The 26,602-nt window shown below is 44.5% G+C and overlaps 2 protein-coding genes across 18 annotated transcripts in view; both read right to left on the reverse strand.

Annotated features, from left to right (window-relative positions):
- The window catches only part of kndc1 (kinase non-catalytic C-lobe domain containing 1), a 28,096-nt gene extending 16,277 nt beyond the window's left edge, over positions 1-11,819 (reverse strand). For 4 of the 12 annotated variants that reach the window (XM_027014116.3, XM_027014119.3, XM_035531392.2 and 1 more), the window contains exons 1-8: positions 9,278-9,697; positions 9,036-9,144; positions 6,489-6,687; positions 4,471-4,529; positions 3,257-3,403; positions 2,043-2,160; positions 1,180-1,955; positions 755-869 (exon numbers count right to left, since the gene is read on the reverse strand). In XM_027014116.3, coding sequence (XP_026869917.2) covers positions 755-869; positions 1,180-1,955; positions 2,043-2,160; positions 3,257-3,403; positions 4,471-4,529; positions 6,489-6,687; positions 9,036-9,140 — 1,519 coding nt within the window. In that variant the 5' untranslated portion in view covers positions 9,141-9,144; positions 9,278-9,697. Of the gene's footprint in view, positions 1-754; positions 870-1,179; positions 1,956-2,042; positions 2,161-3,256; positions 3,404-4,470; positions 4,530-6,488; positions 6,688-9,035; positions 9,145-9,277; positions 9,701-11,688 lie in introns of those variants that run through there. The other 8 variants (XM_027014118.3, XM_035531393.2, XM_027014115.3 and 5 more) reach the window with 7 other exon arrangements.
- A 4,463-nt stretch (positions 11,820-16,282) lies between these two features.
- Positions 16,283-26,602, reverse strand: part of adgra1b (adhesion G protein-coupled receptor A1b) — a 115,735-nt gene continuing 105,415 nt past the window's right edge. For all 6 annotated transcript variants that reach the window (XM_081724085.1, XM_081724084.1, XM_035531427.2 and 3 more), the window contains 3 exons: positions 24,270-24,418; positions 20,793-20,888; positions 16,283-20,419 (listed from right to left, as the gene is read on the reverse strand). In XM_081724085.1, the coding sequence (XP_081580211.1) occupies positions 19,048-20,419; positions 20,793-20,888; positions 24,270-24,418 (1,617 nt within the window). In that variant the 3' untranslated portion in view covers positions 16,283-19,047. The remainder of the gene's footprint in view (positions 20,420-20,792; positions 20,889-24,269; positions 24,419-26,602) is intronic.

Below are 26,602 nucleotides of genomic sequence, written 5' to 3' on the forward strand. Positions count from 1 at the left end.
AGAGTATTTTTGAAGACATTAGGTAAAGACTATTTGTGGCTGCCATGAAAGCTGATATTTGGTGTGACATTGCGATGGTTATTAGCGCAACTCGTTTTGCTCGGCAGCGTTCTCGGCAGTGTCAGACAGCAACCAACTGTCACCAAACAGCTCTGAGCTGCAGTCCACCTCCAGTGGAAGTGAAAGAAGAAAAAAATGACCTGGATTCCTTCTCCATTTCAGTGCTATCCAGATGACTTAACTGATCGTGACAAACGCACCAATCACTTCATTAGTAGGTACACCTTCTCCAAAGCTGTACTTAATAGCCTGCCGTAAATCTTACAGTCCACATTGGCACAACTGCTGACTAGCGGTGCCAGAGCTCTGTACCCTGTGCACGTTAATCTTTTTGGCACTTTATTCCATGAGTGACCTATGCATCATAAATTACAGTATAAAACCTCATCAATTGCCCTGTTTCAGAAAAGGTAATTCAAGAAAGAAATGGCTGAAAACTTGGCCCAGATTGTGTGGAAAGCAAGACAAGTTACCATCAGTCAATTAACCTCTGCTCTTGAGCAGGAAGAACTGACTAAAGGACTGGTAACCGTAGGTATTATGGTATTATTTTATCTTAAGCGTAGGTTAGATGCTTCCCAAATCTTAAGATCAAATTGGCATTTGTTCATTGGCTCAGCTTTGCCTTAGGGAACAAACTCAGGGGACACTTTATGTACTGAACTTGTACATGCATTCCCTGTACAAGACTAACCTGGGAAGTCAGTGTAGGTCTGCAGTGTGGACAGGCAGGTGTAGCACAAAGCCCATAGCTCTTTGATGGACAGTGGTCGTAGGCAGCATAAGAGGAGCTCCCGCAAAGAGATCCACTGGAAATGAAACACATTCATCTGGCTGTGGAACAGGTATGCGCTCAGCGCAAAGGCCAACTCGCCACTAAGGAGATAATCCTCTTGTCTCTTGAGAAACTCAGCCTGCAGAATCCTGGAGAAAGCTTACCTCGTTCAGCGTGGGGAACCTACATCTTACCTTGTTCAGAGTGGAGAACCTACAGCTTACCTCGTTTATCCTGGCGAATCTACATCTTATCTCGTTCAGACTGGAGAACCTACAGCTTACCTCATTCAGACTGGGGAATCTAAATATGAGCTCATTCAGACTGGGGAACCTACAGCTTACCTCATTCAGACTGGGGATTCTACAGCTTCCCTCTTTCAGATTGGGGATTCTACATCGTACCTCGTCCTGAGATTCTTCGTTCAGGCACAGCATGCTTTTGGTCATGTGGTTACAGCAAAGGCCACTGAGCTCCGTCGTCTCCCTCATGTCTGTGGAGGGGACAGGGGTTTTGTCCCCAGCAGCCCATTTCTGCTCTGTGTCATCCAGGTCTGTGTCAGCGCTGGCATGAAGAGGGGTAGAGTTTCGGATTCTGCTTGAAGATTCTGGTTGCTGGCTGAAAGCCTCCATTTTCCTGTCTGGATCTGCGCCCTTTGTGGGTCTCCTGGGTGTTCCCTTCAGCATCCTTTCCTCCCAGTGCATCACCACCATGCTCTCCTCTCCTCCAATCTCCGACAGGTCTGTCACCATCCTGCTGATATCCGTGCGTGATGGAGGAGAGAAGGCCGGAGGGTTGTTGGAGTCGGGAACGGAACAGGAGCGATTGAGGGCACTCCGGGCTCTCCCTGACTTCCGTTCCTGTTGCCTCCTGTGGACGGGGGAGCCACTCTGTGACTGGCACGGTGAGCCATCATCTCTGAATAAGCCCGGACCCGTAGAATACTCATCCACACTCCCTGACCGAAAGGATCCGTGACACACACAGCGCCTTTGTTTGGTCAGATAGTCCTCTTCCTCATAAGATTCAGATGAATAATGTCTGCCTGTGTGAGTCTCAACAGAGTTTGACCTCGACCCTCTGAATTCCAAAAACTGATGACGTGATTTTTCCCATTCATCTGTAAACAAAAGGAAATCCTATAATTAGGCTCCCGTTTAAGAGAACAGAACATGCTTTACAGTTAAAGATAAGAGGACATGAAAACCTTGGAAAGCGTAGATGGATTCTATGGACAGCACTCTTCTTCCAATAGCAGAGAGCATTCGACAGACTGCTGTGGATGACGTGTCTGTGAGCTTGATGTCAGCCTGGGAGAGGATGTCCTGTTGAGAGTGAGAATGTGACATTCAGTGTGATAATGTTTTGAGCCATGTTAAATTGATGAGTAGGATAAAGCATGTTTTGCATCTTATGGCTGCATGATTGCAGGTAATTATGTTCCAGCAGTTTCGTAACTATTTAAGAGAGACCCAAATGGACCAGGTGGGTCTGACATGCTATTCGATCAGTGGGTCACTTAAAGGCAGATCCTCGCGTGGAGATAAGAAGCACGTGACGTGTACATTGCTGGTTAGTCTTAGTAATACTTCTTTGCATGTTTTGTTTTTTAACATTTTATTAGTGTTTCATAACATTTATTAACACTTCCATATGCTAAATGTCTTTCATTTATTAACAAAAGAACTCTTGCTCAATTGTGCCTGAGCCTCATCTTTAAATCCTCTTACTCAGTAAAACCTTTGAAGTTCGCCACTCTGGGCTTCAGATCAATTACTCATCTTTACTCATATGGTGTCTCTTTTTCTTTTGAGAAACTTTGTGAAAAATGTAAGCTACCTCAAACCATTATTTCTTTCTGGTACCTACAAGTTCGAGACTTCACGCATAAAACTTCGCATCTCTACCACTGTGCAGTCCATGACTTGAACCCCCAATATAAACCACAATATATTTATTGACTGTACAATTTTGAAGGAACAGGATTCTTTTTTCACCATCACAAAAGCGCCATCAACTTCGGCCCAACGAATCAAAGATGTGCTCTATCTTCTTAGAGAACACGAAATCAAGTTTTCCTTTAGCCATTCAACTAGGATCTTTTGTAAACTGTGGAACCCTTTTCAGAATATATAAGAGCACGTTAAATTGGCTGTTACAAATACAAATTTTGAAAATTGTACCCAACTCCTTAGTCTTCCCTCAGCCCTGCCTGCCATTACCCTTCTACCTTCATCTTTCTTTTTCATTTCTCTCATTCTTGTCTCCCCCTCCCTGTTTTTTTTTTTTTTTTTTGTCTCTTTTCTAAAAATATATGGAACATTATGTGAATGTCTGCTGTAATGGTTATTCGATATGACGAATAAGTGAAGTTAGGAAAGAAAAAAACTCTCAACTTTATTCACAGCAGGAAAATATCACCTGGGGGCGGGGCCTGTTCTCTGGCTTCTCCTCTTGCATTTGTTCAAGTAACCTCTTGGTATCTGCCCCCAACTCGGCCTCCAGCTCAGGCTCTACGGCATAGTTCAGCGCAGCTGAGAGAGTGGACCCAAGGGAAAACACGTGTCCCTAAAACAGGACAGGAAAAAGAGAGAGAAAGAGAGAGATGAAAAACAATAAAAGCGCAGAAGAACATTCAAAACAAAGCCCATCCCACAAACAGAACAGGTTAATCAGTTATATAAAAAAGCAGAGACAGAAAAGGACAGCAATAAGGATAATAATAAACCACTACACAGATATTAGTGCCAGATCCAAGAGTGTGCGGGTCTCAGCAGTGCCTTTGTCCCACTGGACCACCTGTGTGTTGCTATGTGTTGTTGTTTTGGTTATGTCATCATGCTCTTCCATGAGCCAATAAACAGTCTGCACAGACAAATATGAAAGCGAACAGCAGCCCCGTTCTGCTGCCTGGAGACAGGTAGTGTCCATTATGTGTGGCAGGTCATGCATTCTTTGTCTAAGCTAGCAAGTGAATCCTTAACCACACCCCCACCCCCTTCACGCACAACATGACACCCACTGCCAGAGACCCAGTATGCAATAAATAAACATTCCTCCATGGCATGAGGGCCACTTTCGTCCAGCCATATGATTACAGGAACAGATGCTCTTTGGATTTGCTTACAACAGATATTTACCTTCCTCTTAGTTACAGAGAGGATAGCATGTAATTGCAAGGCTGCATCCACTTTCAATAATATACTGCTTGACTTTAGAAATCAGAAAGTGTTCTAGACTCCTGGACCTCCAACCATATATGATGAATTTAGGGCAACTCTGCATCTAAGATGACAACCACAAATGGCCCTCGTCTTTTAGTTATACCAATCAATTGCTGTATGTCAATGATGCTGTCCAAATCAAATACCTCATGTTGATTTATTGATTTTATAATCCATATTTTTGCATGCATGATATGATGATGCATTCATCAAGCTTGCATTAAGAGAACAGCAGTTTTATTCAGCCAGAACTGTTCTGATATACGCCGTAATGGAGCTATAAATAAACAGTTGGTCCACCTAGTCCTAATGCTTTTGTTGTGAGTGCGAACCCCTTTCTACTGACACCCAGCAGCCCTGCCAACACACAGCAGGACACCCAGTTCACAGAACCCCAGTGCCGCAGTTCACCTCAAACGTGTTCCCAGTCCTGTCCAGCTCTGGCGGCACAAAGGAGCCATCCGGGTCATCTGTTAACAGGAAGCAATACGAGAGGCTGATAAACACAGCTAACACAGCTAAACAAAGCAGATGCATCGGCTAAAACATTTATTTCCCTTCTACGACAACAGTATAATACGAGACAACACACAAACAAAAGGAAAAGAATCTGTTTCCTCAAGTGAATGTTTATTGAGACAGCCCTGAAGGTCTGCAGGGACCTTGCCGTTTAATCACAGCTCCTTCAGCGGTAATTCAGAAGAGACAGGCTCGAGCTGCAGCAGAGCTGCTCCGCCTCCTCTAAGTAGGCCACAGTCGCAGAGGCGATCCAGTCGCTACCTAGACGGTTATATAGGCCAGGTGCCTTTCCTCACACCCTCTCTGTTTTTTGGCATTACACATTCCCACACAGAGCTGCCATCCTCCAGTCTGAAGGGGATCCAGAGGCAAGCAACAGGGACACTGCATCATCCATCAGAACATGGGCGCAATAAACCTTCAGCTACGCGACTGATTCGGCCCTCGCACACGCGAGCGCAACACCAGAAGTGATGGCCCTGGTGGGAAAACAGAGGGTGGGGTTTATGATGAGGTCAGAGCTGTGTATCCTATGCTAACTGGATACGGGGGCAATGGTTATACCTTACCATCTAAACTTGCGTAGTCGGTTTTTGCTCTTACTCCAGCACATAAGGGTAAAGTACAGAATGGCACCTTTAATTTGAGGGCCATTACATCCACAGTATGTTGGGTGAACCACATAATAATCAAAACTCTTATTATATGCAGGTCCTCATTACATTGATTTCTTAAAGTCCTTAAAGCAATTAATTACTTTAAGAATCATATTTACGATTTGGTTGTGTCCTTTGTGGTCGATGACTGCTGGGTATCTCCCCAGACGATGCATAAACTATATTGTAGGCATTTCCAGTTCTGGTTTGAATCGGGGGTTTATTGCTTTCATAAACTTTTCAGTAAGTGAAATGCGTGTTCAGACTGTGTGTCTGACTTAGCCAGTCTAAAAGCATCCAATTCTTCAACCTGAAGAAGTACATTTAGTAGTATGTTTTGGGTAATTGTCATGCTGCAAGATGCACCATTAACTGTCGGCACATGGGCTGTCAAATCAATAGAAACAACCAGCCCTGTTACACTGCCAGCCACACATGCTCATGCAGGATGCTTTGGGTTAATAATAGCTCCTTTTTTCTCCCTTTTTACTCGTTTCATCGTTCTGTTATAGTTTATCCTTGGCATATCCTTACATATCTCTACAGGGTTCCTGCATCATAGCCATTTAAACCCATACAGCCTGTTTCACTCAAACCCTGTGTAATGTACAGAGCAAAAATAAAAACAACAAAAAAAGGTCCACTGCCTGTTGCTCATGTACTACACTGTATATCTGATAACAATTAGGGAATATCATGTGTGCATGTATCTTTGTGTGTATTATGGTTTGGTGACATTTAAAACCATTGATTTTTCAGCACGTACATGAATCACGGAGTCGTACTACAGCACAACTCGCTCGGAACACTGAGTTCTCCAGCCTGGTCCTAGAGATATAACCTGAGTAGCTTTGTTCCAACCCTAATCTAACACACCTACATGTTCCGGAACACCCTGATCATCTGGGCTGGGTGTGTTAGATTTAGGCTGGAACTAAACTCAGGGCAGTAGATCAACAGTAGATCAACTGGGCATTTAGACAAATTAGTCAGAGACATCATTTGCATGTTATTCACACTATTGGCCAGGCCAAACCAGGCCATACACAACTACTGCCAACTGAAACAAATCTACAAATGAAAAAATGAATTATTTATATGTAGTTTTTAAAGTGGCTTTGTAAAGAGCACTTGGACATCAAGTTCAAAGAAATTTCTGAACTTCCGTTGATTAAAACGAAGCAGCTGACAGCAAAACAGAGGAAGGCAAAGCAAACACCACAGCGGCACGTGTGCCGAGCGAGGCATACTCACCGCTGAGCAGTTCCATGAAGCACACGTTGCCATGCGCGTTGAAGGCCAGGGTGTCTGGTGTGACACAGAGTGTGTGGAAGAGCGGAGACTGCGCGATGCTCTGCAGGGAGCAAACACACTCCGCACACACTGCCCACACCTCCTGCTCAGACAGACAGCCGTCTCTCAGGCACAGGATATCCGCCAGAGAAACATTCTCCTGAGGGGGCAGATTACACAGGACAAAGCCATGGAAGACTGGGAGGTTAAGAGAGGAAATTTTCAAAAGCAATTTTCTTAGGACTGAACAAGTCACTTTATGTGCGCGAGTGAGAACTTATATTCTTAGCGGGAAACAAATATTCTTAGCTGGAAAGTGAATACAAGCCCTTAACCTCAACCAATCCCAGTACTGCATGGAAGCACAATCCCTATACCAACCATAGTGGCAACAGTCCTATGATTTCATATCTTAAATGAGCATTTGATGGGACAGCTGATGAGATACTGGCATAGTTCCTGGTTCTACTGCAAGTGGGTCTCCTTTCTCAGGCAGTGGTAGCTCAGTGGTTAATGTACTTGACTTGTAATCAGAAGGTTGCCCAACCACTGCCAACTTGCCACTGTTGGGCCCCTGAGCAAGGCCCTTAACCCTCAATTGCTCAAGTTGTACTCAGTGATAATTGTAAGTTGCTTTTGATAAAAGCGTCAGACAAATGTAAATGCACTTTTTAAAGAACTGTGCTTTGTGACTGCGCATCATTTATGGCCTTCAGTGTGTGTCTTTTGTGTGTCGCACATGTCATAAAATGGGATGTTTTTAGATTTCAAAGATTTATCTAAATCTAAATAAGCATAATGCTATAATCCATATATTTATTTTCCCAGAGAACCAATAGTGAGGAGTATTTGGTAAATCTGTGCTGTATTAAAAACTCAACTGAGTGCCATTTTGGTTAAAAGCTCAGCAGCTTGTCTACAGCTGAAACCCACTTTACACACAGGCTACATTTAACTACACAGGGACCTTTATCTCAACTCTCTGGTTCCCTAGATACACTCTGAAAATAAAGCTAGATATGTGATGATGTCACACACTATGAAAGATTGGTTGATTTTTCAACAGACGTGCTTTGTGTAACCGATAACCGATGTTGGAAAGAATCGTCCATTCCAAGACCTCACTGTCTGAAGAGTGTCTCTGTGTGATGCTTTCCAGTGTCCTGCATGTTTACATCCTCACACATACGCATGCCTGTACAACACACACTCACACGCTCAGAATGAGTGAGGCAGACCCGGAAAAACGAAGAACTTACAGTGCAGGAAAGAGCGTCTTAATGCAGTAGTGCAAGTACGGCCCAGAAATAGGCAAACTCCCAGTAGAACAGTGCAGAGAAACATAGCCTTTCTCTCTCTCTTTCTATCTATCTATCTATCTATCTATCTATCTATCTATCTATCTATCTATCTATCTATCTATCTATCTATCTATCTATCTATCTATCTATCTATCTATCTCTCTCTCCCTCTCTCTCTCTCTCTCTCTCTCTCTCTCTCTCTCTCTCTCCGTGTAATTTAAACATTCTGGCCTACATAAGTTCTCCTCTCCTCCTAAGCCTTGGTTAGAATTTGTCTTTTGGTATTCCAATCGGGTATCAGTTCTGTACACCCAAATCTATCATTCTACTGAGAAAGCTCAAAGGGACACTCAGCATGGTACAGGTGCACGATACTGATGGACTTCTCTGGTCCCTTAGGAGCAAACGCTTAGTAGATAGACAGCTCACAGTGTACTATCCATTTACGTACTGGTACAGTCACACGACTGTCGACTGTTTAGCATGTCAAAAAGACGGCATTCTTTGTAAGAAAGGCTGTCTGGGACTTTTAATTAAAATTTCTGATCTGTGACATGAGTCAACTAAATAAGAATAAATAAATAAAAACACTAAAAGATTTTATACATCTGAATATAAAAAAGAATAATAATGATCTCAGAAGTGGATGAGGAACAGTGACTTCTATTCATCTCCGCAGACGATATCAAGTGGATAGGCAGCAGAGTGTAAGGGCTTCACACCAGCGCACAAAAGTGCTGAAAGGAAGTTAAAAGAGAGGGCCCGGCCCAGTCTCGGGATTAGCAGCAGACGTGAGCATGGAAGGGCTTTACATAACTTGATTCAGTTTATTTCTTATGAGACCTTATTTATGCGATTGCTGTTAATGTGTGAGTCATGCCATATTCACAGCTCAAGCCAAAAGCTTCAGAATGAGGCTATGTAACATTTTCCCTTATGTGTATGGGCATGCCAATCTACTGCAGCTCCAGAAATGCAAAAATCTGTAAATGGTTTCTGTTAACAACAACAACAACAACAGACCTACATTTTTTATTTCTGTCACTGGAATGTGGAGTTATTAACACTGCTCAGCAAATTCAGACATGCAAAAAATAATGCCACCTAAAATTACGGGAGTAGCTGTTCAACTCTTTTAAAGGCGAACCAACGACTTTTGTCGTACTTTTGGGATGAGCGACAGTCCAGGTGCATCAAACGTTCTCACCTCATCCTCAAGCAGCGGAGGTAAATGATCAACTTCACAGCGCTCTTCATCCTCTTCATCTTCCTCACCACCCAGAGTTACTGCACCCGTTGCAAAGGTCCCCATGGTCCTTAATTGTAAGATATATGAAACATAAAACGATTCTCAAAGAATCGGGCTACGAGTGGCTCGTTGTCATCGTTTTAATTCAGTAGCAGCGCTGCATCTGTCTTATTTTTTTTTCCTGGCAAGCGGCTACTGACCTGAAACGCGGCTTTGAGGGAGATATATATATATATATATATATATTTATATATACGTCCCCCTCAGAGGACACGACTTTAGAGAAAATTCTGCGTCCGTCTTACAAAACCGTGCAGCCTTCCACGGAGCGTTGGTACTGTAGCACTCGCACGCACAGAAATCCCCTCACAGATCTGGTGGTGAGTGAAAGTAAAGGAATTGCCATTTCCCCGACTCGCTGTCAAAAACCCCGACGGCAACGAGGGAGTTTGCTAACTATGCTGCCATGGCAACGACCGCGCGGCGCGCCTTCACACGCACGCAACAGAAGACATTACCTACGCGAGGAAAAGCAAGACCAATCCCTCCAGCTACGCACAGAGACGCACGGATTCAGTGCATAAGTACAGAATGATCGATGTCCCTTAATCACCACGCAGCGACCACCAGCATTTCACGTCATGTGACCGCATGCACGTCAGTGCAACTAAGCTATAGTGTAGGCAACGTCAAACTGTAGGCAACGTCAAACTGTAGGCAACGTCATAGTGTAGGCAACGTTATGGTGTAGGCAACTTCATAGTGCAGAAAACGTTATGGTGTAGGCAGCGTCATAGTGCAGCGAACGTTATGGTGTAGGCAACGTCATAGTGGAGAAAACGTTATGGTGTAGGCAACGTCATAGTGCAGCGAACGTTATGGTGTAGGCAACGTCATAGTGGAGAAAACGTTATGGTGTAGGCAACGTCATAGTGCAGAAAACGTTATGGTGTAGGCAACGTTAGAGTGTAGGCAACGTTAGGAACGTCCAGCCTGCAGCCTGACTGTGCGTGCGTTGTGTTTAGAGGTTGCTCCGGATATCTGCGACATTCATTTTGAAGTGTGAAGCCTACGCGTGGCGTCAAGCAGGCTACAGGAGATGTGTAATTAACAAAGAACTTGGACTACATCAGTCATTACGGAATCAGTTCGTCCCCTCATAAAATAACACCTTTTTTGTACGTCTGTAAGACGGAATAATAGCTTCAGTGCAATTAACTGAATTGCTGAATCTCTTTGGCTTTGTTGACTTCGTAATTACTCTGAAAAGTGGCGTGTGGCATGTACTTAGAAACGCTCGATATAGCTGTGTAGACTTGCATGTAAATATCTTAAAACAGTTTGCCTTAAATATACCCTCGATTAACGTCTTCAAGCTCTGACTTATTCATTTGTTAATTTGAATTATTATTAGTAATTACATTACTATTCAGTAACCATACTGAATTATTCAGTAACTAAGCTGAAACGAATGTAAAAGGTTTGAAGTTACAAGTGAAGAATAAGTGTGTTCCCACCGACAGGTGCTTGGTGTTTAAGAGGATAATAAATAATAATGGCTTATTTGATGAATAAGTACAATGGATTATACTGAAACTGAGCAAATGGTCTGGAAATCTGATGGAGGGTTTTTAAACAGCAGCAGGAGTTTACAGACACCCATGTGAGCTAAGATGAGCGCCGAGGTACCTCAGCCAGCGCTTTTTTTTTTTTTTTTTTTTCAGTTAAGGCAACAAAATCAAGCCAGGACATAAGCGTCTAGTGATTAAATATATTGGACCACTGCCCCAGAGAATCAAAGCCTAGAGGCAGTGTTCCTACAGTCTGGACCCACCAGCAGGTCCTGGGGCAGTAAGGGTTTAACTGTTGTAACCACACAATTATGTTTCAAACGAGAACACAAAACTATGAATATTTAAATGTTTAATGATTTTTAAAATTATATATATTATTTATTTTTATTTTATCTAGTTGCCTGAAAACCGAGCGATGTTTCGAAACATATTGTTTTTCTGCAGTAGCCATGAAAACTGTGGAGAGAAATACACAATTTGTCCATGCTGTTTTTTGACTTGTTCATGTGCCAGCCTGAGGTCTGGGTTTGGTCCTCTGCTACTCTGACCAGCCAGGGGAGATAATGAACCACTAACAGCTCTAAGGCCGAGTGGAGAGTCATACAGGACTGACCCCGGTGGACAGTTTGCCCTCAGCAAATGAGATGTTAGGATAATTCAGATGTAGCACTATGTAGGAATGTAGTTAAAGTACATGACAGCTGCAGGAATGCAAGCTAATTATCACTCTGCTTGTACCTGACCTTGAGTCACCTTTTAATGACAAACACAAATGACTAATTATGCAAATGAAAATGACTCAACTCGTTGTGCATAAAAAAGACTGAGCCAGGTATGATATCGTGTATTCTAATCATATAAGCTACAATTGTTAACCCTAGGTTAAATAGTCAGAAGAATTGTGATTAGCACACTTTTATAAGTTTCCAAACAGCTGAGTTGAAATTCTAGAACCGAGACTAAGTTTGTCCAGGAAGACATTGTATTCAATTATATCAATCTCTCCTACACAAACACTCCCCTAGACAGAGACTCACCTTGACAGCACAATTTCTCTCTCAGTAACCAGTGTCGTCTAGGTGAAACATTGTTGACATGGAGAACAGCAGAGCACGCAGACGCTCACCTAGTTCTTGGGTATTGCGAAATGCTATAGACAGGGCCAGATCCATCTGTTAGGCTGCATTTTCTGAAAGGACATGGCTGAAGTAGGAGTGGTTAATGTTGGCTGGCCTTCCTCGATAGTCCCTCTGGAAATACTGTGTAATGTGGCCCAGTGAAGACCCTAGAAACACAACAGCCTTCCTAGGCATTCACTGTCTGAGGACAATATGAACAAGAGAAATGGAAAAAAAAAGTCTAATCCAGAGAGGAGACTAGTAAACACATACATTCTAATGCAAATGTATTTGTTTTAATGAGAGCTCTTTTTAAATTAATCTCCAGCTAACCGAGTAACCTAAAAAAAAAAGGTTTTTTTTTTGCTACATTTTGTTGAAAATATCTGCATGTTACTAGACTTAGTGTTTGCCCTTTATTTATTTAGACTCAGGGTATCTGCCCTCAGAGTGTTGGACCTATTGGCATTCCACAGCTGTCCACACCCTTACCAGTGGGTACAACATAGGTACAACTGGGATACAGCACCACTCCCTGTCCTTCACAAATCAGAACCAGTCTCTCAGGCTGCTTAGGCTGCCATTTTTTAAGGTGACCGTGTAACTGTTTGATACACTACTGTGTTGGCCTCTGTATTAGCCGATCGCATCCACAAATAAGTTTTCCTAGTGAGACTGTGGCCTAACAGTACTAAAGCAGGATTTCTATTCCTTGTAAAAAAAACTTTTTGGGAGTTTCCTCACTACAGCTTCCCGAGAGACATGACATGCAGGCAGCACATGAACCTCTCGCTTTTGGTGCAGATCTTGCGGAACTGAAGCTAACAGAACTATTTTCTTTGTGGGCTGTTTACCTGACATGAAAAAAAGAATTCCCTTGAAGAACAAGCTTAACAACACATCAGTTCTATTGTGTAAGAGCATTTTGTTTTAAAAGCCTTCAAGCCTGCCAGTATGGCATAGTTTAATTACATAATTACACCCCAAAAGTTAACATTAACAGCTCGGTCCTAAGGCGGTCACATGACTGGCCGATGCTTGGGGCTGCGTAAGGTCAGCAGCTCCAGCAACAGCTGTAGATCACTGACCACTTAAAGTAGAAGAATGCATAATAGTGCATTACAATCCATTTCACATCATGTCTCGTGTTTAGAGACACTTTGTTCTAACATGTCTTTATCGATTTATCTCATTTGACTCCTGGCAGCTCCTGGGAGGCGTAGTACCACTTTGGGGAGGTAAGTGAATCTGCTTCATTGATGTCTAACATATCGTGTGTACTGTGTGGATCTGCTCCTTTATTCACGGCTCTATGCTCACTGTCTGATACACTATGCAGCGTGATGTAGTGTTGCACTCCAGCCACAGGCTGATTTTGATTTTACAAATGTATTATATTACTTCTGTTATGCTTTGGACTTAAAGTTCTTTTTTTTTTTGTTTATTTCTTACTATTTTGTATTTCTGTATTTCTTACTATAATAAAAAATTTATGCACAATGTAGTTTATCCAAGTGCTATATATATTTTAAGTATAAAAAAAGTTTTTGGTGGTTCTGGTATTTTGAAAGTTTTTCTATTGTTACAATTGAAAAAATGTACTTAAGAAATGAATTGTTACAGTATAGAATTAACAAGGAAAGTTTTTCATGGTTTCAATTAACTTGTTATGATCAAAGGCTATTATTATTTTTAAGATCACCAGAATCTGCACTGGCCTAGAAACCATGTGGACTGTTTTTAAAAAAGCATGTGAGAGTCTTTGTTAAGTGCAGGAGCCCACAGACAGCCTGAACACTGAGGTTCCTAGCTGAGCACCCCACTGCGGCACCCCAGCCAGCTAATCTTTCAGTAAACCAAAGTGGTGAAATGAGGTCAGGTCATCAGCATTCAGCCATTTAGCATGTTGCACAACTCCTCCCGAGAGCCAGAGTGTAGAGGCGGTGTTCCTGTCTGCTGACCTTGCCTCTGCAAAGGGTACACCATGCAGAACACCAGTCAGAGCAAGAATGGAGTTCACTGGGTGCAGTAATCACCATTGGATTTACCGTGCCACACAGCTCCAATTTGTTAGCCGTTAATCAGATTCAGTGTGTTTAAACACTCCCCACTCGACTGGAGACAGATACTGTTTATAGCACCATATCCCAAGGCCCCTGGCACGTGCCCCAAAGGTGGTTGTGATTTGTTTGATGAAGGGCAGGACGCAGCAGTGAAATGCTAACTCCTGAAAATGGACAAAACAGGCTGACGACTTGGCCATGAGCCAAAAAGGTCACATGTTCGGTTCCAGCTCCTAACGTCACACTAGTATGACTGTCCTGTCCTTGAACAAGGCACCTAATACTGCTCCAGGGAGTGTCAGATACACCTGCTTAGGTTTCTATGGGGAAAGCATCTGCTACATGCTCCAAAAAATTATTATTATTCTTATTATTATTACCATTACTACTACTACTATTATTATTATTATTATTATTATTATTATTATTATTATTATTATTATTATTATTATTATTATTATTCAACCACTAGAGGGCAGCATCTTACTAAGCCATGAAAAATGCAGCACCAATACAATGTGATAGTGTTGCTAAAATTAGAATACACAAGGCAAGTAGACACATACATAAGTACTTGGACACTTTGTATATTTTCAAATGTAGTAACGAATTTTATAACGTGATTTATATTTCACACACACACACACACACACACACACACACACACACACACACACAAAATAACGTCCCGGGCGTCAACTCCTGCTTCACCCAGCACCCACGCGCTCTGGGAACGAGTGGGGATTTGAGGTTCAGGATTCTCACATTTAAGTGGGAATGGACGTGAACCTGCAAGACTGCGCTGGCAGGCGACTAAACCCTCAAAGGAACCATTCAGAATGCACAAAGGCTTCCCCATGTTTGAAGGTTTGCACTGAAAAACAAAAGTCCACCAGGGAGCCTCTAGGAGCCGTGCCCCATCTGAAACATTACCTCCACCGTCCCACGTCTTTGTCTTGTCTGGTATAAGGGGAAAATGCTCTGGTGGTCTCCCTCTTTCTGGCTTTACACATAAGCTGCTTTATATTAGCATACCTGGTCATCCTTCCCGGTGACTCGGGGGCTTTTGTGGGTACAGGTACATTTAAGAGGAGGGTGAAGATCTATCTGTGTTGATTAGCTTTTAATTAGCCTGTAATCAAACCTTACTGCTGCATTTTAATTTCTGCTCTTGCATTTTATTCCTTGTTTTATATTTATTTTTATTTTATTCTATTTATACTGTATTTTTCTGTAGAGCACATTGCAAACCTTGTTTTTTTTTTGTTTGTTTTTTGAAAGTGCTATATAAATAAAGCTAATTATCACTATTATTACCCACCTCTCCTACCACTGGTGTATATTTGCGGAGTGCCAGTAGGAGGGTACAGGGACATAATGCATGTCAAGGACATAATTCTAATGTTAATCACAGGTTGCTGTCTGCGATGTCTCCCTTTACACTGTCCTGGTTAAACCCCTGGTTGAATGCTGAGCTCCTGCCCTTTGCCTGCATACTTCTGTGTGATACCTGCACGACATGTTACACCTTTCTTTTAACATGATGCAATATTACCTGCTTGGTATGCAAAGGCGGTCCATATAACCTGACAGGATTACAAAGGAGGTTGTGCACACTATAAAGAAAGCAGTGGACTTTTCTTTTACGGCACGTTACAGTGATTCAGTTACATGGGATTAAAAGAGGATTCATACTGTTTAAAGGAACAGATTTTTTTAACGAATAAAGCGATCTATATTTGCAATTCTAAATAGAAAAGCTGTTGAAAAGAATACAGATTGCTGTTTAAAGAGGTTTATGCAGTGTATGGGTATAAACAGCATAGCACACAGGCGATAAACAAACAATCACGTACACACACACGGGCACGCATGCACGCACACACACAAACACACACTTAAATAAGAGAGTGCTGCTGGCATTCACAACCCATCACAATGCCTACAGCAGCTGATCTCATTCATCATATAACTGTTATTGTTGCCAGAGAACTTCAGGCTGTGCTTAGATATGTATTTAGTGAAGAGGAGGTGTGGCACATGGGCTGGTGCAGAATGGTGGATAAATAAATGAAATGTGTGCATTTCATTACCTAAGTCCATGAAGTTCAGAGTGCCTGCACATATATACTCTCACACACACACACACACACACACACACACACACACACACACACACACACACACACACACACACACACATACACAGGCACACTAGGACAAGTATGCACACACTTGTACACTCACACACAATCGCACACATTCACACACAAACTAAACAAGCCATGCAAGCCATTTCTATAACCTCCTGGGAGTGATTCCTGAAGACAACACAATCTTCCATTCTGTCCGCGGGTATAATATCCAGCAGAAGACCCAAACGCATGACCACACACGGACACAAACACATGCACATGTCCCTGCTAGACAAATCAGACTTACACATGCAGTCAGTGGTGAAAAAATACATTTATTGAAGTCCACGATAAATGTAATAAATCTTTGTTGAATCTGGGTTTGCTTACACCACCAGAGAGGCATCCTAACACACAAACTCACACTCACAAGTCTACAGGCAGTCTTACCACTGTGCTCCACAATGATGGACACTGCGCTTGATGACAGACAGATGTGCAGGGACGGTGGATGGCGAGCAGGCCTCCGGGGGGCATGTCTTCCCGCGGTAACGGCTGATCGAGTACGGAGGGCCGCGCGGCTCTCTCGCGCCTCGGGTCACGACACTTACAGATCATCCCACTGATGGGCAACAACAGCAAAGCTGTGGAGACATCCGGCAACACTGTGCTTTGCACGCCCCGAGTCAGGCACCCGTGGGAAATGCACGAGCCTGCACGTTCTGGCCTGGAAGGTAAGTTACTGAAGATGGCCACAGCCGTGATATATTGTTTATCCTGCTTTATTTCGGAGCTGACATAATACAGATGTACTGCAGAGCCAATGGGTGACAACAGATTTGGCATCCAGAGTTTGGCAGCCTGGACAAGGTCTGTTCACATCCTCACGTCGCAACAGAAGCGAGGGCTTCTTAAACCTGTGTGTAATTACCTATGAATGACCGGTTAACCATGCAAAGTTGAATACTTGTTAAAAGAACCTTTCTGTTAGGAGATGCAGGCGGCGGGTGAGAAACAGATGAGAAAGCAGCGGACAGAGTAGCTGGAGAACATTACTGAGGCAGAAGGACTCGTTCAAATTCGCCTGGAATAAAAAGATTCAGCAAAAATATGGACGGAAGCAGCTGCTATTTCAGAACTGATCATTTCCTGAGAGTCTAAGAGCCCATCTTCTTCAAGAGGAGCAGTCAGACCTCCGCTGGCAGCTGGTCTCACAGTCGAACCGTCTCGCTTAAGTGATACATTTGTCTTGGGTTTTTTTTCTTCTCGGTTTTGACATGGGTAACTGAATGGAATCAGTTAAACAAGTATTCAAACTTCTCCGGCCTTGAATAAAACACTGAGTGGAATGGCGGAGGCTCCTCCTCCTTCTCTCATTGTCATTTCAAATGAATGTCACAGTGTATTTGCATGTCGACAAACCCGCAGAGACAGATACATTAGAAAAAAAAAAAGAACTCTAAACTCAGATACTGAGCAATAACCTAAAAGAGGGATATTACTTTTCTTATTAAAATCCTCGTTTAAATACTGTTACTCTAAATATCATAATTATTCTTAATTAAAAGTTTGTTGATAGGTCCAAAATAGGCACGGATTTCTAACACATGGTGATTAAAGAATGGCACACAGGAACGGCAGCCGTAAGTGAGTAGGTGAGGCAAAGAATCCAGCAGCTTGGCTAGAAGTCCCAAAAACCAAACTCACAAACCAAACTCAGAAACAAGTCCAAGATCCAAAAGTCCTCTGTTGTCTTTCATGACTTGACCTTCTTCTATTTTTGCACTTCACACTCCAGATGTGACCTTTGGCTGAAAAAATACAGAAGTCACGGTCCTACAACATACTGAAATGAGGCGGAAAGAGTACATAGTGTGGACTATGTCAGTGCAATGTGACCTTAAACTCTCGCTCTTTAGGGAGGATGGGCTAGACTAGGCAGGCAGGAACCAACTAAACCATAGCCTTATACCTCCATAATAATAATAATAATAATAATAATTTAAATAACTTTGTCCACATAAGGGTCAAAAGCCCACTGATATTGTTCCCCTATACTGTTTGATGTATATATATTTTGATGGCTTATATATTATTATATAAGCTAATAGGTCATATTGTGTGTGTTCTCCTCAGCCGTGAGTAGTTTGTTCCGCCTGCTACAGCTAGGCTGATAGAACATGGTTATGTAATAATGTTAATTGTCCTTCTAGCACCAGAAGTTAACACAATAGGATTGTTGTACAAATGTCTCCATGACAACAGCACGGTGATTCACCATAGAAACAGTATAATTAATACAGATCTGCAGTAAAACAACCAGATACAGTCTGTTTTTTTGTTTGTTTTTTTTTAGTTTGCACACCATATAGGCAAAACCAAAGTGAGAAGCAGGTGTTTGTTCCTTTTGTATATTACTAAGTTTCAACTGTTGGTCACAGTATATAGTAATCATGTTAAAATCGTGAAAACACAGATGTGTTCAAATTGCTGGTGAGGGTTTCATTTTGAACTTGGACACTTGCAATTTGTACTTTTTTTAATGAGTTGGACATTTTGGCCACTGTCAGTAACATCCTCAGTAACGTAGGTCTTATCAGAGTATTCTCTAGTATCTTAAGAATTGTTCACCAACACTAAACTGATTACATTTGCATACAAACATACAGCATGTACAAGTACACTTGCGTGCGCACATACACACACGTGCGTACTCACTCACACACACCTACAAACAATAACACTCATACACACTCACGCATAAACATCCACACCCACACACATACCCACACAAATGATCACACCATGTTATCGTGTATTAACAAAATGACCTCTGTGGCAGAAGGTAAAATCAGGATCTAGGATGAAACCCCAGGTCAAACAAGCTCGTGTTTGGTCGCGCGGGTGCGTTTCTGCGTAGCCAATCCTGAACGTGTACTTCATGAATCAAGAAAGAAAACAGAATGGAATGATTGTGATATTGTTAAAACCCAAAGAGAATTCATGAATCTCCATAATATCTGTATCCTTTTTAAATCCTTCAGGTGGTTGTCAAGTGAACGTGAGCCAGAGCAGTTCAACTACACGGTAGTCTCGTTCCTCCAGGGGCCGGTGCGTATATTCCCCGTGCTGTCGGAGGGGTAGAGGAGGCCCTCATGCACGCTGCCCTTCAGCAGGCCGTTCTGGCTGGGCTGGCTCTGGGGGAAAGACTGTCTGCGCGGGTGCATCTCCACGTGGGCGTGGCGCGGCACCGCCCGGTCGTCCTCCACCACCTTCCCGCAGCTGCACAGGAAGGTTGGGGCTTCGCTGCCCTCCGCCTGGCACAGCGGCGAGGGGAGGAGTTCCGGCGCGGCACAACAGGACTGCCGGTGGCACAGGGCGGCATGGCACGCGGGAGCTTCGCGGCACACGCAGGCCTGGGGGCCCTCGCCCGCCAGCTGGCATAGGCGGCTCTGCCGCTCGCAGGTGCTGGCGGGGCTGGGTGAGCGTGAGCTGCCCGCGCTGCCCCCGTCCATGCTGGCTGGGATGTGGAAGGACAGCTCTCTCTCCACTGCCGCGGCTGCCTGGCGCCGGCCACTGGGCCGCGCCTTAGTCCTCCCGGCCCTCAGGCACCGGTGCGGGTTCAGAGCGGGCCGGTAGCCCTCGGGGTCGGCGTGGAGCAGCAGGCGAGGTGACGGCTGTTCCTCCAGCAGCTGCTGGCTGTGCAGGGTGGTGCAGCACGGGCTCACTGGGCTCAGGCAGGGGGTGTGGTCCTGTGTCTGCAGCCCACCCAGCTTACACAAGCCGGCGGCGTGCGAGTGCGGGTGCGCGAGGATGGATTTCCCCGGGCAGGGTGAGTCCAAGTGGCAGTGGGTGTGGCCATGGACGTGGCCATGCACGTCGCCATTCACGTTGACCTTTGGGCGCGCGCGGGCCCGCGCGTGGCCCTGGCAGGTGCCCGCGCGGCGGCCGGGACAGCAGGCGCACCAGCAGTGCCAGACGTCGTCGCGCTTGGCACAGTGGTGGATGAGCACGAACAGGCCGAGCGTGACGGAGAACGCCCCGTACAGACAGCTGAAGATCATGTCCAGCAGGTGGCCCTGTGACACGGCCAGGGCCCCGAATGTCCACGTCGCCACGAACATGAACAGCGTGAACGCGGCCGTGCGCAGCTGCGCCTTGAACGAGTGCTCGTTGGCCAGCAGCGACGGGTTGATCAGGCCCGCGCAGCCGCTATGGCAGCGGCACGCTTCGCCTGCGCCCATCCCAGGCTCCCCCTGGTGGTGGCAGTGCGCCACGTCGGCCGCGGCCAGCCTCTGCTGCTCCTCGGGAACTGCCCTCAGCTCATACTTCCTCTCTGGGTGCCTGCGCAGCTGGACGAACGTGCACAGGAAGTAGATGCATGTGACCAGGATGACGAAGGCCACGGGGCCGTAGAACGCCCCCAGGCTGGGCTCCCACGCCATCCAGCAGCTGCCACACAGAACATAGCAATTACCCACAATGCTCCAGGACGCATGCTGCTGCATTACTGTCAGAAAAGTCTACAGCATAAGTACTATGGACAACAGGAAGTACTCTCATCAAGACAGAGGGATGTGATAAGATGCAGCTGGCACCATTTATTAATGCGACTGCAACAAGATTTAAAGTGTTTGGTTGCGGCTGTGGTATGTCCAACACCAACATGCAACTAAAACAATGCTCCTCCAAAGAAATCTTTCATTTTGACAGAAATATGAACTATGTGAATAGTTACACTCTTTGTGAATAGTTACACTCTTTCTTCATGACATTAAAAGTGAGCTTTGATATCTCACTTTACACAGGGAATGTATTTACTTACTATGGGGTTTGTTCTCCACTGCCATAATTTTCTATGTTGATTGCAGCTGTGATGCCACATATAATGAAGGGAATTCCTCCGCCGACTAAATAAAACCTGCAGACACACACACACACACACACACACACACACACACGCAGACTTATAGGCCATAGGAGGAGAGCGTATTATGCCATTATATTATACCGAGAGTCAAACAGAGACTCTAAGAATAGCTGTAACAGAAACATTAGTAGTAAAGTGGGAGAGACGCAGAACGAGCGATCATGCAGTGGAATGTCTTATCAGGAAAAAGCTCACCAGAGCAAGATTTTTATAAAAGATTAATTATGCATGGATATAACTGGTGATAACTTTTTATTACCATAGACTACTGTGCAGGCTAAGCCTTCTGCATAACTTAAACAGAAGTATCTTCTCTAGGGTCATCCTTTTCTATGGAGACCCACTGAAAATGATTAAAGAAACAGCCGCATCTCCACTTCACTGGAATTCTCATTTCTTGCATGTATATATTATGCTTCTTTAAACTTTTCTTTGTTATTTTATTCTCTCTCTCCTCCACCATCATCTGTGTCTGGGTTTACCTGCCTGCTTTGCCACTCTAAAGTGCTCTGCTCTGACTCACAACAACCTCTCACTTTGTCTTGCATTCCCTCTCACATGCCTTCTATGCACCTCATGCAATTCTGTTAGGGGCCCGGTATTAACAGTATTGATAGAGTTTGACAGAGGCTTTTTATGTAAGAGGACATGATGCCTTTTAAATCATACACAAATTCACACACACACACACACACACACACACACACACACACGCATATACGTGCACACACACACACACACACACACACACACACACACACACACACACACACACACACACACACGCATATATGTGCACACACATGCTCCCATTGCTTTGTATGCCAGCCTCTGTTTGGTCACCCTTGGCCCTTCATTTATAGACTTCAAACACGTTTTTACTGATCTTTTCAGACCATCTTTTCAGCACACACCTTTTCTGTTGCCATTCAAGTCCTCACAGAACATCAGACCTGAAGCTTAGCTGCTTTTTAGCTGAAGTTCAAGCACAACATGATATAAATAGACACGGCGCATTCCCCCCCCGGCCCCCACGAGGGACAGAATCCACGCGCAGTCCTAGCCAGCTGCATGCACGGGCACGCCAACGTCTAAAGCTGTTCTCTGACGGCACAACCTGGACACCTTGCTGTCGTCGAGGGAACGCAGGACCGACTCTCCAAAGGGAAGGAACGTAACAGGAAGCAAATCAAAACGAGTTAAAAGCCCAACGGCAGGATGTTAGATGTGAGGCTCAAAATCACTCCTATCAGACATCTATTCTGAAGGGCCACTCCGCCGCAGAAATCAAAGATATTCAGCGTGTGAGGGAACGCATACTGGAGGAAGAGCGTGACTTAGTGCCAGGCTGCTCTGATAAGGCCAATTTTGCTGGCAGACCAATAAGCTGCTCTGTCAGAGGCTTCTATTTAAAACTTTGTGTGTGTGTGGCTTTTGACCGATGTGTGTGTGTGTGTGTGTGTGTGTGTGTGTGTGTGGGTGAGTATGCGTGTGGTGGGTGTAAGGTGAAGGAAATTGATTTGTCTCCAGCTGATGGGTCTCAGTGGTGAAGTCTTGTGACAGCCAGCATTAGAGTCAATCACAGAGGATCAGCCCAACACCATGGTCAGCACATTGTCCGTTCTTAGAAACAGCCCAGGCAGACACACTGGCACGAGTTCACAAGCAAACACACACACACACACACACACACACATATTAGACTTGGATATATGTTTGTTACTAACTGTTTGAGGAGCACGAGAAATCCCACTTCACATGTTCAACAAACCATTTATCTACACACGTAAGACGCGGTGCTCCAAGGGAAAGGCAGGAACGTGGACACATTCATGAATCTGAACCACTATTGGACCAGCTGCTCTCTGCCCAAGGGCACAGCAAAGTGTCATCCAGGCACTGATATACGGGTCCAGCGCTCCCACCAGAGCCGTTGCCTTGAGGTACAGGACCCCTAGGGTTTACTAACAATGGCCATACTGCTTTAATGAGGATAACATTTATAGTCAAGAGATTCTCCCCAGTAAGGGAAACTCTAACTGGGATGCTGGATCCTAGAAAATGCCACGAGTATCCTAGCCCAGTCTACTCACTTACTGCAAGTGACATGAAAACATTTTCCCTTTGCATTATTCAGAATCATTTCTTCCGTTCATAAATCTTCAGCAGCGTTCACAGGGTCCCCCAGCATGAATCTATGCGTCTGTCCTGAGTGGACAAATACATGGACTCTGTGTGTGCATCTGGACATCTGGGACAGAAGCAAACATCCCATCATTCAGCTAACTCACCCACACACGCTGACGTGATGGAAGCCAGTCAATAAAGGCTTTTGCTGAACACGTAGAAGCAATGATTACTTGTCCAATAATTATCTCTACACCACATCTAAGTAAGGTCAATGCAATAAGGCACAAATAAAAAATTACTTCTGTTAAACTGTTTTTAGACACTGATTAAAGTAAATTAGTTATGCAATTAAATTACTCAATGTGCCGATGTGAAAATCAAAGAGAAAATTAAAGGGCAACCAGAATGCCTCAATTAAGCACCTAATCTAATAGCCTGGACAGGTGCTAGGAAAGGTTGCCAGGTAACACTCAGCATAGCGAAATAGCACCTCCACTGTCTGCGTCCATCTTCCCAGAGGACTCGGAGCAGTAGGGCCTGCTATTAGCTGAGCCCCTGCTTGCTTTGAACCGGGACGCCGTGCCACATTCGCGTGACCTAATTCCAAAAAGAATCCTTGAACTCATTCAACCTAGAAGCTCCTCGAAGGGCCCACGATAAGGGAGAGAGGGAGCGAAGTCTGCAGCACAGAGGACGATAACATTGGCACGTTAAAATGCAACGGAAGATAACAGGGTTGGGCGAGTTAGTCCACTTACTTTACTTGAATACAAAAATGCACTCGAATACAGAAACAGCGGAGACTGAGAATTAAAATCTAAGTGTGCGGAACCCAAGTCCTGCTCTCTCTGCAGTTCTGTACGTTTTTTCCATGGGTGGCTAATTCACATGCTAAATTCTAGCTTGTATCTTATTAGCATAACATCGATAGCAGGTCAATGCTATGGTTAAAATCAATATTCCTAGTGCATAACATTAAAGAAACAAACACTTCTGTGGCTTTCAGCTTAGCAGAATGGGTTTGACTTTTGAAAAAACTCAACTGTTCAGCTGTGACCCAGTTGTGGTTTTTAATATTCAGAGCAGCACGTCATCTATTTACAGCATTCCAACATTGTAATCCCATACTCAGGTAACTAACACATAAATGTCGAAGGGAGATTCTCAGGATATGAATGAGTGTGTGTGTATGCGTGTGCGTGTGCAGGCACGCGCGCGCGCGTGTGTGAGCGTATTACTAACCTCAGCATGGGGGATCTGGGGGGATGGGGGGGGATGTCTCCATCCTGGGGCTGGGGAGGTTTCTTGGTCACCTGTTTGTAGATGTTACGAGCTGTAAATCCCAGCCACAGCATAGTAGATAAAGAGGAGTAATGAAGTACTACCCCGACCTGCAAAAACAGCACACACGGAGAGAGGGAGAGAGAGAGAGAGAATACACACAGTGAGATGGAGAACAGAGCTCAGATATATGGTCCCCTTTGGGATATGATTATATAAATGTCAGCCTTCCATCTTTCTCTTAAAATATACCCCTCCAAATCTAAGTCTTTCTGAGACACAGTTTCTCCTTCTCAGCCAGTAGGAGCACATTTAGCATTCTCCTCACATACGGCCGTCTTATCAGGGAGGCTTGTCTGAGCAACCAGCAGCACAGTCAGGAAACTGAAACACAGCTATATGGGTGAAATTGCTCCATATTAACATAAGTAGGAGTAATGAGGCTAAGCTCATAATAGTATCATAATTGTATTAACAACCTGAGAGACAGGAAGCTTGGATCGCATTTATTACTTTTAAAAATATCAGTTCGCCAAAGACATTTTAATAAAGCCCCAAAAACACTCTCACACGGCACATGCCGAGAAAATGTTTCGCTTCGTATCCGGCCATTCCGATACAACTCCAAGCCACCGACTGTTTTCAAAAAGCGCTCTATGTCCTGACCAGTGCCCTTCCTTTTCAGTCAGGAGATCAACTTGTCCACACCCTAAAGTCAGTGATCACAGCAAAAAGCTCAGCGTTGGATTCACGTCCCCAACCCCTCGACTGTAACATCCTTTCATGTGCTGCATTTTGCTGTCATAGGACCCCTGACACTGGTTCTCACTTATATCCTTTTAAGGCCTTCATACTTTCCATCTCTGCATCTAGCTCAGAGACAAGGAGGTCGTCAGGTCACTCCCCACCTGTCTGCCAGAGTCTCCAACCGCTGCTGCCACGCGTAGGTGAGGTAACACCAGTCACACCAGCACTTCCACATTCAAAGATTTCCATAACCAAGGCCAGTTATATTATAACTTATTACTAAACTGCTGTGGATAAATGCACTGCTAAGGCTGCTGTCCTTAAATGCCAATTTCGCTGGAAAGGTCTCGGCATCAGGATTTGGGCTGATGTGCTAACAGGTGTAGGACAACTGATCGCATCGACTTCCAATGCATCCCAACACAGCAGTCCGGACATTGACGGGTGATCGGTGCCGAACCTGATCTGCACTGCCCTCTTCTCTCTCCCGCTAGCTGCTGATTATAGACTACCTCACTAGATCACCAGATCTACCTGATCCTCATCCTAGAACTCAGCTGCTCTGTCACCAGGCTCCTTCAGCCGGGGGGGGGGGGGGGGGGGGGGGGGGTTTCAGAGCCGCTCCTACTGTTCGGCTCCGCTCGCCCTCCAATTAACTCTCTCTCCGCGGGGCTTCTCAGAAGAGCTCCGGGACTGCATGCGCTGTTTTTAATGCTCAGATGCCGGGCAGTAATCCTTTCTATTTTTATACGCCGCAAACCCCTCATACAGCACATTACTGAAGCTTATGGCTGACCTGACAGGGAGCGAGCGTGACAGATTCTCCACCTGCACTGCTAAGCCTGGAACAGCACTCTAAACACCGCTGAGAGAAGGAGGCAGAGGTTGATGTTCCGAGAGCTGCGCGGCACAGGGGGATGGTAGCAGGATGAGCCCCGACGAAGCAGCGTGGTACGAAGGAGGACAAAAAAAAGAAGAAAAAAATGGGAAATTCAGACTACTACCTATTTGTAACTATGTTTGTTTTTGTTTTTGAGGGGGAGGGATGGAGGGAGGGAGAAGCAGAGGGAGAGAAATAGAGGCTAAAAGAGAGCAACAGAAAGAGCTGGAGAGAAAAACAGAAAGAGGAGAGAGAAAGAGAGAGAGAGAGAGAGAGAGAGAGAGAGAGATTGGGGGAAAGAATCCTCACAGAAATAGCTGTAAAAATGCTTGTGGGGCAGAACTGGGACGCACATTCAGATACAAAAAAGTTCAATGGAATTCTGGCGGCGTCTCAATCAGGCCAACTGCAATGGCGACCATCCTGCTCTGTTCTCCAACCCACCGGCCACCAGTGAGAACACCCCAGAATATAGCTGAGCACACTGGGGGAATGGAAAAGACAAGAACCCCACAAGAGTGAGGTGTCGTGATATCACTGGAAAAAATGTATTATTAACTTATTAAATTGTTATTAAATAATTTGTGTGTGGTTCTTTCAAATAAGACATATCATGGAAAATAAACTTAATCAGGCAAATGTGCCTCAGAATACATAACATTAGTGC

The sequence above is a fragment of the Electrophorus electricus genome, chromosome 12, assembly GCF_041902795.1.
Source record: "Electrophorus electricus isolate QZ-2024a chromosome 12, ASM4190279v1, whole genome shotgun sequence".
In the NCBI taxonomy this organism is placed as follows: domain Eukaryota; kingdom Metazoa; phylum Chordata; class Actinopteri; order Gymnotiformes; family Gymnotidae; genus Electrophorus; species Electrophorus electricus.